Source organism: Pundamilia nyererei, unplaced genomic scaffold, assembly GCF_000239375.1.
Source record: "Pundamilia nyererei isolate P.nyererei 1_Seehausen unplaced genomic scaffold, PunNye1.0 scaffold00240, whole genome shotgun sequence".
Classification (NCBI taxonomy): Eukaryota; Metazoa; Chordata; class Actinopteri; order Cichliformes; family Cichlidae; genus Pundamilia; species Pundamilia nyererei.
In genome coordinates this window covers 389,082-402,701 of record NW_005187641.1, presented here as the reverse complement: position 1 = coordinate 402,701, position 13,620 = coordinate 389,082, and the positions used below count along the sequence as shown (strand labels likewise).

Below are 13,620 nucleotides of genomic sequence, written 5' to 3'. Positions count from 1 at the left end.
ATATATAGATATATATATCAGAGTTTGAAGGAGTCATTATTCAGTTATGGTCAGATGTTTACTTATACTCATTATGGGCATAAATGTTATGGCAACTATGTGATTTTAATGATTTCTTCGAACTGTTTCTTTTCCAGGATGGAATGATTGTACAAAGTCTTTAATGACTTTTAAAAACAAGAATTGGGTTTACACATTTACATGTATTTGGGACTTTCTCTTACCCACATTGGGTGAGAAGTATATATACAGCGTCTAATATATATACAGTACATATACTCACCTAAATCTTCAGTGTCTTTTAACTTAACAAGGCCAAGGCCAATGAACTTCATATTACTGACTATGATAGACTACAACTGCCAGTTTCTCTTTGCCAGCATAAAAAGAATTTGTTTGACAGAACTTATTGGATCAATCAACACAGAGAACAATGGGAAATTCTAACGAACTCAGTGAAGATCTAAGAAAGAGAAGTGTAGATTTACACAAGTTGAGGATTTCTCCTATAGCCATTTCTAAACAACTGCAGATTCCAAGATCATCAGTTCAAACAATTAAGTATAAGATATCCAGATGTGTCACCACTTTGCCAAGGTCTGGAAGATGACACTAACTATCACCCTCAGATGAGAAGAAACTGGTTAGGATGTTCAGGAACAACCCAGGAACCACCAAAGCTCAATCGTGCCATGAACTGGAAACTGCTACAACACCAGCATCACCGTCCAAAATGAAGTAAGTTTTACATCGCTATAGAGTGAGAGGGTGCTGACCAAGGATGAAGCCCCCTTCCAAAAGTGACACCTATAAGCTCAACTGAAATTTGCAGCTGCCCACATGGACAAGCCAAATGGTCAGACGAGACAAAGATTGAGCTATTTAGCCACAATGACAAGAGTTATGTTTGGAGAAGTAAAGCTGAGGCTTTCAAAACAGAAAACACGGTACCACCGTCAATCATGGTGGAGGTAGCATCATGCTCCTGGGGCTGTTTTGCTGCTAGTGGTATTGGATCAAATAATGAAGGCAGTGGACTATCTTCAAATTTTTCAACTTTACCTCAGATCAACAGCTATATGGTTGGAACGTGGACACAGTTGGGTGTTCCAACAGGACAATGATGCCAAACACATCAACACTGGTTTATGAAAGGATAAAGCAGGCTAACATTAGGCTTCTGAAGTGGCCTTGCTTAAGGATATGTAAAATGGGGGTGCAAGTATACTTTTGACCCTTTGTCTATGAGACAAAATCCAAACTATAGTCAAACTTATGGACCCAATTCTTGTTCTTTAAAGTTATCAAAGAACAGCTACTAATAACATGCAGTGTAAAATGAGTTCTGTTTGTTACTAGTTGATCATATTTTAGTCCACACCCAAGGACATTAACAGTCTTCCTGAACTCTCAACGGCATCCGCTCTTGTAGAAACATGAAATATTTTTTTCTCAGTTAAACTGCAAACATGTAGCTGCATGTCTGAGTAGTAAAATTTGCTTGGGGCCATTTCAGCTACTGGTGTCTGAGTTCTTGTTAAAATTGATGGAATAATGAACAGAGAAAAGTACCATCAGATTTTTATCCACCATGCAATACCATTGAGAAAGCATCTGATTGGCAACAGCTTAATTCTTCTGCCAATACAGTGTTAGAAAACCACACAATGGAACAGTATCAGTCATGGATTGGTCTCCCCAGAGTTCAGACCTCGGTATACTGAATCAGTGTGGGATCATCTTGACAGAGAACAGAACAAAAGCCAACAAACATCCAAAGAAGAGCTTTGAATGTCCTCTAAGAAGCCCGGAGAACTATTCTTAAAGACTACTTAAAGAAATGTCAAGAAAATAATGATACTACTACTACTAAGGGTTGGCTCAAGACTTTTTCATAATGCTGTATGTATAGTACAGTCATCTATACAGTCTGACTATACTAATAAGTACAGCCATACATTTCAAGTTCAAGGGAACTTAATTAATGGTTTAGCTAAATCAAATGACACACAAGGGGGGAAAATGGCTGCAATAACATTAACTAATCCAAAAAATTAAACAAACTTGAATCATTTGGTTTCACCCAATTAGGCTGTCAGCTATTCTTCAGCTCTCCCAGCCCTTTGCCACACCTTTTGCTAGCCAGGAAGGGGAAGCCAAACCCCAGGTAACTCAAGCAAAGACAGATGTATTAATATAACATAAAACAGAACTTTGACCTTGCGGTGTTAATATGTGTGCATGCCATACAAACATTGGAAGGTGAAATGAAAAAATAAATACATTTAATAAAGAAACAATATTGGACAATAAATAGAATATATTTAAAGTAGTGACTGCAAAGTAAACTAAAGTGAATCAACTGGCGGTGAGGTGTGGACCTTACCATGTGTGGCTTGCCGTCACAGGTGCACATCAGTAATATGAATATCCCGTTCCTCCACGGATAGCTGGTTTAAATCCTATCTCTCAGAAAGGTCCTTTTCTGTCACCATGGGTACCTACTCCTCCTCCATTGCCCCTGTCACCTCTGGTGTCCCCCAGGGGTCTGTGCTGGGTCCCATGCTGTTCTCTTTATACTTGTTACCCTTGGGCCGAATCTTTGATAAATACAACTTTTCTTTTCACTTCTATGCGGATGACATTCAAATCTATTTTGAACTAGCTGAGGATGTCACGTCGTCATTGCAACACTTCTTTGATTGTATGAATGAAGTTAAAAACTGGCTACTGAGCAATTCTCTCATTTTAAATGATAAGAAGACAGAAATTGTAATCTTTGATACTCCCTTCTCTCGGGCTGAACTAACTGGTATTTTTGGGCCCTATGCTGACTCCCTTTCTGACACTGTGAGGAACCTGGGTGTTGTCTTGGACAGTTCCTTCAAGTTGGACAAACATGTGTCCTCCGTAGTTAAATCGACTTTCAATCAACTACGTCTAATCTCTAAGGCCAAGCCCTACATACCACGTAAGGACCTGGAGAAACTTATCCATGCCTTTGTTACATCAAGGTTAGATTATTGTAATTCCCTTTATACTGGTCTCCATTCTGCCCTTGTTCACAAACTGCAGCTCGTTCAAAATGCGGCTGCGCGTCTCTTAACTGGAACTGGCAGGTTTGAGTCTATTACTCCAGTTCTTTCCGCCCTCCACTGGCTCCCTATTAAATTTCGTATTGATTTTAAAATCTTATTGCTCACTTTTAAGATCATAAATAACGCCGCGCCCAGCTATCTTACGGATCTCTTCAGCTTTTATACCCCTGGGAGAGCGCTTAGATCAGCAGGCCAAATGCTCCTGGTGCGACTTAGATCTCGGCTCAAGACCAGAGGTGACCGCGCATTCGTCGCTGTCGCACCCTACCTCTGGAATAACCTCCCCCTAGCTATTCGGGCGTCTGATACAATTCAATCTTTTAAATCTCGATTAAAAACTTATTTGTTTAGCCTTGCTTTCCCCGCCTCCTAGAGCCCACATTTTTAGTGTACTGGAACTTATCTTTATCATTTTGTTAATGTTTATAATGTTTTAACCTTAAGCCTTTCGGGTTGTGCCTACTATGCCTGGTGTATTATTGGTTAGTTATGTCACCCGCCTGTTAGTATATTTTATTTGTATTTTGTGCTTTATATTTGTATTTATTATTGCTCTTAACTCATTCTGTGAAGCACTTTGGCATACCTGTGGTTTTTTAAATGTGCTATATAAATAAAATTGTATTATTGTCAAAAACATGCTCTACTGGATTGAGATCTGATGACTGAAAATATCCTTCACATCATACACCACCAGCAGCCTGAAGCGTTGATCCACGGCAGGATGGATCCATGTTTTTATCAGTCAACATCTTTCAAATCTTCCATTTACCAGTTTTGGTGAGCCCATGCATATTGTAGCCTCAGTTTCCTGTTCTTAGCTGACAGGAGTGGCCCCTGGTGTGTTTTGTTTTTTCCATCTGCTTCAAGGTTTGCTGTGTTGTACTTTGTAAGAAGTGGTTGTTTGAGTTACTCTTACCTTCCACTCAACTCAAAGCAGTCTGGCTGTTCTCCTCTTACATCAGCAAGGTATTGTCACCCAGAGAACTGCTGCTCACTGGATATTTTCTCTCTTTTCTGAAAACATGCTAAAACTTTTTTTCTTGTCATCAATATTTTCTGATTAATTTTAAGTGAAAAATGTCAAAGAATTTTAAAGCTGGCTTTATCCAGTATCCAAATTGGTGCTGCTGTATGGACTTTTACTAACATTATCCCTTTTTCCCACAGTGAAACCTGACATTTTGGAACATTCCTGATACAAAAGAAATCCCTAATGTATAGCTGCCTGTTGGAATGTTATACAAAAACCTTTTACTCAATTTAGTTGTCGTGTCTTCAATTAAAATCAGCACTAGTATCCTGCATTGTAAATTGCCCAGCTATGAAGAAATAAATGAATGGGTAAAGATTTATGGTCTCAAATGATCAATATGTGCAACTTTAGCATGTAATCAGACAGCACTACACTACTATAATCCTTTTAACTGCCTTCCCTTACTCAACCTTTATACTTTGCAGACCAAATTATGCATCATTTATGTTTAATAGGCTACTTAATGTGTATTTCAATGTGAAATACTAAACTGAAGACTCATTATTAATATTCTTATCAGTGGTGCCATTGTGGTTAGCACTGCCACCTCACAGCAGAAGGTTTTGTTCTCCCTGTGGCTGCTTTGGCTTCTTCTCACAGTCCAAAGACATGCACGTTAGGTTAGTTGGCGGGGGTGTGAATGATTGCCTGTCTCTCTGAGTTAGCCCTGTGATGGAGTAGAGACCTGTCCTGCATGTACCCTGCCATTTACTCAGTATCTACTGAAAGAGGCTCCAGGCCCCACCGGGACCGAGATGGATGGACGATCGTCTTACACGGTCGGAGAAAGGATCAGCCCACAAACCAGTGCCCATTTACTCTTTTTAATTTAAATTGTCCAAATTACAAAATAATAACATGAACTCTACTGCATCTACAAAATAACATAATATTTATGACTGTAGTAAGCATCATTGATTTTTTTTTTTGCTCTAACAACCTTTTAGACATGCATACTGTTGAGAAATATAAAAATATAAATATAAATACATCCCATTAATATTCTTAATGAATCCATGACTAAGATTTGAAATATTTTATCATAAAAGAATTAAAATGCAGTTGAGTACGATAAGGCATTAAGATGTATCACAAGAGCTGTACAGAATCCTAGAGTAGAGGTATTACTTTTTTTTTCTTAATGTAATGGAGAAAAGCTAAAAATTAACTTGTAGTAATTCACTAATTTTCTCAACAGGAAGAACGTATTTCCAAAGGAAAAGAAAAAGGAAGAAAAAAAAAAGGTGAAAAGAACTCTATGAATCTCGAGATAACGTATCAACACAAAACTGAAAACTCGCTCCAGTACGAAACCAGGATTTAGTTTACAGCAAATTCCGACTTATGTCATCAAACTCCAACTTGTGACTTTAGAAGCCCTTTCAACACCACTCAATCACCCACAATATAACTCAAAAAAAAAAAGTCCATTCTTCACATGATTAATGCAAAATGACGTGTTCGAAACATTATGTGCTATACAGAGGGTTAAATGACTAAATCTAATGCATAAGTTTCACTCATTGGACTGGTACATAGAGAAAACAAAAGGACTGTGGCGATACAATCAAATGAATGGCCAACAATGTTAAAAATGTCTGAATGAAATCAACACTTTTATAAATATTATTGTTTACAGCCAACTAACTTACTTAGTGGAACTGCTGAAAAGTTTCTTTTGTCATCACAGCTCCCTAACAATACGCATGACTGAGCTAGCTTGTTTTCATGCAAAAAGGTAGTTCTCAGGTGCAAGATTTCGCCATGTCAGAAGCTGAAGTGTTTGTTAGCAGTTGTTTCTTGCTTTTTCTTTTCTTTTTTTTTTAAATTTCAAAGGCTAGACCCAGAGAGGAAGACTCAGAGCGAGAAAAATCCAAGAAATCTTAAACCCACTTCGATCCTTTACGGAATCCAGCAATAACAAGTTTAAGGTGCTTGACGGTGCTGAACGCAGCTCTCTCGTCATCTCTGTACCTTTATGGAGACAAATGAATAAAGTACATCCCACGAATGCATGCCGTCTTCTGTCCCGATCTACAAACATCCGAATCAAAGAGACTTAAAGAAACGATCATCGCCGCTTCAAATCAAAAGTTAATTCTCTGAAAAAAACCCCAAATGAAATAAAACAAAATACAAGCCAACATGCGAGTCGAGCCGAGACTTCCGCGCACCCATCCACGCGACCTCCCCTCTAAACCGATTCTTCGTTTTATTTTCTGGGAGTTGCTCTCTCCCTGCTACTTTTTTTTCTTTACTTATTTTAAACACAAGCCTTTTGGATTCTTAGTAAGTGAGCTGCAAAATGGAGGTAAGATCAGAGCTGGTGTGAGATATACATACAGTACTTGGTGCGCTTGCAGAGAGCAGCCGACGCCGGGGTCGAGGGAAGAGACAGAGAGGCAGAGAGAGAGGAAAGAGAGAGGAGAGTGATACAGTAGATGCTCACAATACCACAGCTTCATTGGAGTTTTAAACGTACAAGAGCACTCGGAAATATCTGGACAACACATCCACGTTTGTCGTTAGTGTCACTGAACCTCCTGCAGCTACAAATGTCCTTTTGTCTGCCCCCCTCCCCGGCTCCTCCATTTTCTCCTTTTCTCTGGTGCCTCAGCTCTGCAACTCTGAGGTTAAACTGCCCTTGAGCACTGACTGGTGTTAATCTCCCCTCAACTCTTCATCCTAACCTTACCCGTGAGTGGGGATGTGACAAAACTAAAATCGGATCAGCATCTACGAGTAACTCCAACCGTCTCTGACCTTGCCCTCTGCTGAAGGACAGGGGTTATTGCTGATGAGCTCTCTACTGCTAACTTTGGGGTTGCGGTGCTGCAATGCTAGAGCAGTCTGTGACGAGCAGGTCCACCACCGTGTTACCGGTGACGTAGACGGTGGGTGCTGTCACCATGTTGCTAAGGGTGATGGAGCTGCTGGCAGCCACATTAGAGGTGACGGGGTTCTGGGCGGCCTGGTTGTTGGTGTGGGTGCCCATGTGACCCTGGAGCTGGGTGGGCGTCTTGCAGTGGACGCCACACAAGTGACAGACGAGCATGCCGCCAGAGGCGCTGCCGCCAAAGCCCCCCGGGCTGTCCTTCCACTCCTGGCCGTGGTGCTTCTGAGCGTGGACACGAAGGTACGTCAGTGTGGTGAAGCCTGATGGGCGAGAGGGAGAGAGCCGAGAAGCGTTACTTCAGCGAGAGATGATGCAATTGAGATCCAAGCACAAACGAAACAATGCAGCAAGCTCATAAAACGACAAATTAAAAACTCAAGGTTTTATTTTTTTCTCTTTTGCAAGACTCCCCTGACCCAAGCCTGCCAACCACAGTGCTACCATGTTATTATAATACCATATTTAAATATGTAAACGGTCATAAGTGAAAGAACGAGTGTGTAAATGTGATTGGACACTAAATAAATATCAAATACTGATGTTGGAACCTCATGTTAACAGTCTGAAATTTTACAAATACACTTGTCACCGCAAGAATGTCCCGAGTTCGACTCCACCATCTGGCCGGGGCCTTCTGTGTGAAGTTTAGATGGACACTTTTCAGTTACCGTAAGTGTTATGCAACAAGAGTGAACTGGCCACATTGTTAGGTACACCTTGCTAGTACTGGGTTGTACTCCTGGCAAAGATTCAACAAGGTGCTGGAAACATTCCTCTGAGACTTTGTTCTAAGAGATTCAAAGTGTGCCAAGACAATATTTGACGCACCAGTGCACCATCACCACCACTGATATAAGGACTGAGCCATGAGCCATGCTTTTATGGCTCATGGCCATAGGACTGAGCCATGCTTTTATGAAGCTTATTCCAAATTCTGACCCCACCATGTTGCAGGAGAAATCAATACTCTGCTTTACTTCTGCATAACTTGGTTGTAATAAGAAGTTATCTGAGTTACTGTTGCCTTCCTATCAGCTCAACGCAGTCATCCAGAGAACTGCTCATGACCGGATATTTTATAGACTGTTCTTTGTAAACCCCAAAGATGGTTTTGATCCCAGCAGATCAGCAGTTTTTGAAATACTCAGGTCTGGCACTAAAAATCATGCCACGTTCAAAGTCACTGGACTCTTTCTCTGAAACATTCTGGAGGTTTGCTATCGCAGTAAAACTGCTGAACAAACAGCTGTGACTTCAGGCATTTGCAGCACTCAGCCAGGAAATAGTGCAGCACATAAGCGCGTGCTATAGCGGTGATGGTAGATTGATTTTGTTTTCTTCAGGCAGAGCAAGATAAATGATCCTTTTCTCTGTTTTTTCTTCATCTTTCACACAAAGCAAGAACAAAAGAGTAAAAAAGGTTAAGCCAGGTGCACTGTGGTCTTTTTGTTTTTGACATTTTTACTACAGAGTCCACAGTCTCTGTTTCATCCCTAAAGCTATGTCTGCTTTAATGTCCGTGTTTCCTCCCTCAAAATGCAATTTATATTGAATGTAGTGCAATAAAACACCTGTACTTACTGCGGTTACAGAGATGGCATGAGTGGTGCTGCGACTGGTTGTGCACTCTCATGTGATCTGTGATGTAAGCAGCTGACAGGAGCTTCCCACAGATGTGGCAGGGCACCTTCTCTTCGTGGCGAATCATATGTGCACGCAAACGATCCTTAGTAGCGAAACTGGACTCACATGTCTGAAAAAACAAGAAAGCAATATGACAATATGATGGCAAAACTTTTCGCAAACTACAATTTTTAAAGTGAGGTTTTACAATATTATGTTTTGCACGCCACAAAATCTTAGTGACAGCTGGACATATTTGAAAACCCACAAATGTATTCCGCACACTGTTCGTCGCTAACGCACTGTTTCATCCATCAGACTTTCTTTACAGAAGAAATACATTTGTTTAAAGTGTTTAGGTTCTACGGCTATTTTACCTTTTCAGGATCAATATATGTCCAAAACAATGTTCACACTGCTAATGCTGACATAGGAAGCTGTAGCTGTTAGCGCCACTGTACCACAGCTAATTTCTTTGGGGTGCTTTTGACATTTTAAAGATTTCCAGGGCATTTATCAGACAAATACTATGCTTTGCTTTGTGGATAATGGACCTAACAGCCTGTTCAAGAAGCCTAAGCTCCAGTTTTGGTGAGTAAAATTCTTTACTTAGCAGTTATTAGCGGGTATCTGTTTGCTATCTTGCGTTAGCTAGCAACTTAGCACTTTGCCCTCTTATCCAAACATGTTCACTTCAGGCTGTAAACCCCCCCCCCCCCCAGGATGGTGACAGTCATGATGTCAGAATTGAGACTTCAAAGAGGGCTTCAAAAGCCACTGTGATGTCAGCAGCTAACTCCATCTTTTTTATACAGTTAGCGCATGCCCATAGCATATGATTATTTGGTCTGTGTTTGTACTGTTGGTAAGCTAATTTACTTAATCATAATAACAAAAATTAAAAACAGCAGTGGTAAAAGTTATTTTTTATAAATAAATAAACAGATAAATCTATGTATGTTTAAAGGGCCACGTGAACTATGTAATGACTGCTACTACACTCAGCACAGAGACTCTCACCCCTCAATAAGTGCAAAAAAAAAATTGTTATGCAAGATTTTGTTCTGTTGATCATACAATGATACAGTAAAAGAGAATTTCATAACTTCAGTGTCATGATGGCTGCATATTTATATTTATATATATATTTATATTGGACTGTGTGCGCGTGATCCACAGTCTAATAAGTCCGTGTGTATCTGTGTGAAAGAGTTTTATCATTTTTACTGTCACGGTTCGTAATCATATAGTTGATAAACCAATATTTATCAAATTTAAGTTAACGAAAGTTCAAAGATCTGTAGTTCACATCTTTATGTATGACGCATGTAGACGCACATATACATAAACACACAAGTGTGCGATGAGACATGCTGATCTTGCCTGTGTAAATATCCAGCTTCAGTTGTGCTGCATGTAGGCATAATGTTCACAATAATGTTAAATAAATGTTATGCCTACATATCTGATTAAGATACATATGTACTTTATCCACATCAGTTTCCATGGTAATATTCTCATTGTTCATATACTCGTGTCTGTCTGCAATATATAAGCTGAAAATATAAAAGCACTGCAATGTGTAAGAGGAACACTATGCACACAGTGAAGTGACTAAACGTGTCAAGTAAAGTGAAGATAAAACACGAGATAATTGTGACTTACGGGGCATTTGAAGGGTCGTTCTGAGGAGTGCACCTGTCTGACGTGACTATTGAGGTGGTCGGGCCTTGGGAGCAGAGAAAGAACAGAGAAACACGTCAGAGCAGGAAATTCTTCACGTGCCGCAAGTGTGTCGGGAACATTCGTTCTGCTGCATTACCTGGAGAAAGCCTTTCCACAGTGGGGGCAAATGTAGGGTTTCTCCACGCCGCCCTGGTGGGAGCGCACGTGGTGGCTCATGCGGTCCTTCCTCTTGAAGCGCTGCTGGCAGATGGGACAGGAGAACGGCTTCTCGTCTGAGTGGGACAGGCGGTGACGGTTGAGATGGTAGACGTCTCTGAAGGCCTTCCCGCACGTCTCGCAGGCGTGGTTCTTCCTCACGGGGTTGGGGTTGGGGTTCGTGGGCCGCTGAGGCAAAGCAGACAAGATAAGCACACTACAGAGTTCAGACGTTAAGCTTTTCGCCGCTGCACTGTGAAAAGAAATGCGTTCATTGTTGGCTGCCCTGTTTCTTATGTGGAAACCATGCAAGATGCACGCTGAGATTTTGCCAATTAAGTGTGGGTTGTGCAAAGTTTTCACTATTTGTGCAAAACATTTAGCCACTTTCACACTGTTTGTGTTACAGAGAACATGCAGGGGAGCATGGGGGAGGCTTCCAAGCACAGTGTTTCTCAAACTGAGGGACCAGTGCCAAACACTGGGATGGAATTTACTGGTCCCTTAACGGATTTCTGTTCCTGGGCTTTATGGAAAATGTGAGAAACTGGGGAATTTGAATCAAATACAAAGCAGGTGACACACGGGCAGCTGCTCGCGGGGAGAAGACGTCTTAACCATCCCTCCGGTCAGGCAGCTTAAGAAACAACATGCTTGAAGGTTCGGGGTTGACGACAGCCATCTCCACAAGGCCCTGACCCACCTGTACTGCCGCCCCTGTGGCCATGACGACAGCAGCAGGAGGCGGAGCATGAGGGTTAACACTAGCCATTACGTTTGGCATGGCCACCCCTTCACAATCCTGACCACCCAGGGGAGGCTGCTGAACGCCCGCCAGCACACCGGGAGGGGCGAGAGGGGGAGGCGCGGAGAGGTGCAGCAGGGAGAGGGGAACATGGGGCCTCTCCGCCCTCCCTCCGGCCCCCACCGCCATTGCCGACGGGTCCGCCGCCGCCGCCACCACCTGGCTGGCAGCTCTCTCCTTTGCTCCCTCCGCCTGCTCTCTGGCCCTGTCCTTCATGCGTACCCCAGTGTGGACCGACTGGTGCCGCCGCAGGTTGTAGTTGTTCTTGAACTGCTTGTTGCAGATGGCACAGATGTGTTGCACGCGAGCTGGCCGAGACACGGGCTTCACTGGAGCCGAGGGAGGTGTGAGGAAAGACAGATGATGGAAAAAAGAAAGAAAGAAAGAAAGAAGGAAAGATGTTAACTTTTGATGCTTTATATGATCCTTTAAGGCATCCTGCAGGAAAACAGATACATACAGAGTATGTGGCCGGTCAGACACTCTAAACCTCAAAGATATTCTCTTATCGACCACAGATGACACGTATAATCGAAAATATTCACATTTTGGGAGGGTGACTTATTATCCGAGTGACAGATGGGGATGTGGTGGTCAGTGCTCCATATTTCTTATTTTTCTGCTGGCACACAAGTGAAGACGATGTGCTGAAGAGCTTCATGGCTCAGGCTTGGTAGGATTAAAGAAATTTAGTTGCTTTCTATGATAGCAAAAATAAATACACATTATTCATAAACTACACAATCCTGCTCTGATCACCAGTGTATGAGTTGATATTCTTCATGCTGTTGTCATAGCGATGCTGAGATGCTCTACACTGTGTCATTCACCTGTACCTGATAATCCATGAGTGACCTGTACACTTTTTACATTTTTTAGACCACACAAGTGGTTCATTCGCTGCCATTTGCATTTGCACGTTTCAGTACTCGGCTATTTTAAGAGATTCAAATTTTTGTGGCCATCATCTGCCTCGCTGTGTCCGGTCTTTTCACAAACACTTTTTCTGAGCTCCACAGGTGTTTAAGAGTGCAGTGTCCCCTTACCAGGCAGAGGTTCCTCACTGAGAGCAGTGGTGTCCACAGTTGAAGGAGGCTGTGCTATGTGCTCTGTGGGTGGGGTCTGGGGAGAACTCGTATGAACTGGCAAGAGCTCTGATTGGAGGCTCCCCTCCACTTGGTTTTGAGTGGGAGTACTCTGGAGAAGCAAAGGAGAAGGCCATCACCAAATGTAAACACAAGTCACAGCTATATCTTCTCCAAGAGTGCGGCGTAGTAAATGCAAGAAGTGAGGGCTGCAGGACAGCTGTGGACCCACACTGAGAGACAGACAGAGGGAGAGAGAGGGGGAGGCCTGCGCGACAGCACGCGAGCTGTTAAAGTGAAAGCAGAGCAAAGAGGAAAGAGAGAGGCCTACCTGGAAGAGAAAATTGCTCCAAGCAGCATCCATTTTGCGCCACAGCGATGGAGATTAGAAAGTCAGCTCTGGATTGAGATCGAGGAGAGCGGTCTTTGCATCGCTTTCTTCGGGTCGGCCCGCCGCTGATCGGGGCGCAAACAGCCGCCTGTCCGGCAGCAGAAACGCCGGGCTCCCGGGTCCTCTGGAAAAACGCGAAAAAAGCCGTCTGCAAAAATATGTTTCTCTCATTGAGGTAGCCTAGTGCTGACGATTAAAATGCACGCAGCTGTTGACTAACGCACGCTGCGGTACACAGGCAGTGGTGGAGCAGGCCAGGCCAATAACAGCCCGTTTCTCTCTTTGACTTTGGTTTCTAACTTTAATTAATTTAAACAGCAGTCTCACTGAAGCGCAGGATCACACAGTCCAAACTACTTCCAGAAAAAAAGAAGCAAAAAAACAAAAAACCTCGCATCTCACAGTATCACACTTTAGCAATAAACAATAAGCCAACCTGCGTGAAATAAATGCGTATTTTTACGCAAAAGAACAAATATGGGTTATAACACACGTATCTGGCAGCACAGCAGGTCATGCTTTGTTTTTAATTTATGAATCCAAATATTTTTTTTCCGATTTCCCCCCAAATAGGCCAATCGGGTGTTTGTCGAAGCCTCGCTGTTGGATTCAAGCCCTGACCCCGGCGAGCGGCGCTCTCGCCGGGCCGCAGCCTATCGCTCCACCTCGGCCGTTCAGCTGCGAGGATGTCATCTTTCTTTTTTTATCGCCCGCTCTCCCTCCTCCCTCCCTGTCTCTTTCTTCCTTTTCTTTTTTAATTCCTCTTTCTTCTCCCCCTCCTCTCCTTTTCTCGCACCGCTATGTC

General features: G+C 42.6%; 1 protein-coding gene across 2 annotated transcripts; it reads right to left on the bottom strand.

Annotated features, from left to right (window-relative positions):
- Window positions 1-4,948: 4,948 nt before the first annotated feature.
- Window positions 4,949-13,555, bottom strand: mazb (MYC-associated zinc finger protein b (purine-binding transcription factor)). 2 transcript variants are annotated; one of them, XM_013914955.1, is made up of 7 exons: window positions 12,756-13,555; window positions 12,386-12,536; window positions 11,238-11,668; window positions 10,476-10,723; window positions 10,319-10,382; window positions 8,612-8,783; window positions 4,949-7,290 (listed from the first exon to the last, which is right to left on the bottom strand). In XM_013914955.1, the coding sequence occupies exons 1-7, from the start codon at window positions 12,786-12,788 to the stop codon at window positions 6,947-6,949; spliced, it is 1,443 nt and encodes a 480-aa protein (XP_013770409.1). In that variant the 5' UTR covers window positions 12,789-13,555; the 3' UTR covers window positions 4,949-6,946. The 2 variants fall into 2 exon arrangements, with proteins under 2 accessions (XP_013770409.1, XP_005749312.1); XM_005749255.1 differs by having other exon boundaries at window positions 11,562-11,668.
- Window positions 13,556-13,620: the final 65 nt, after the last annotated feature.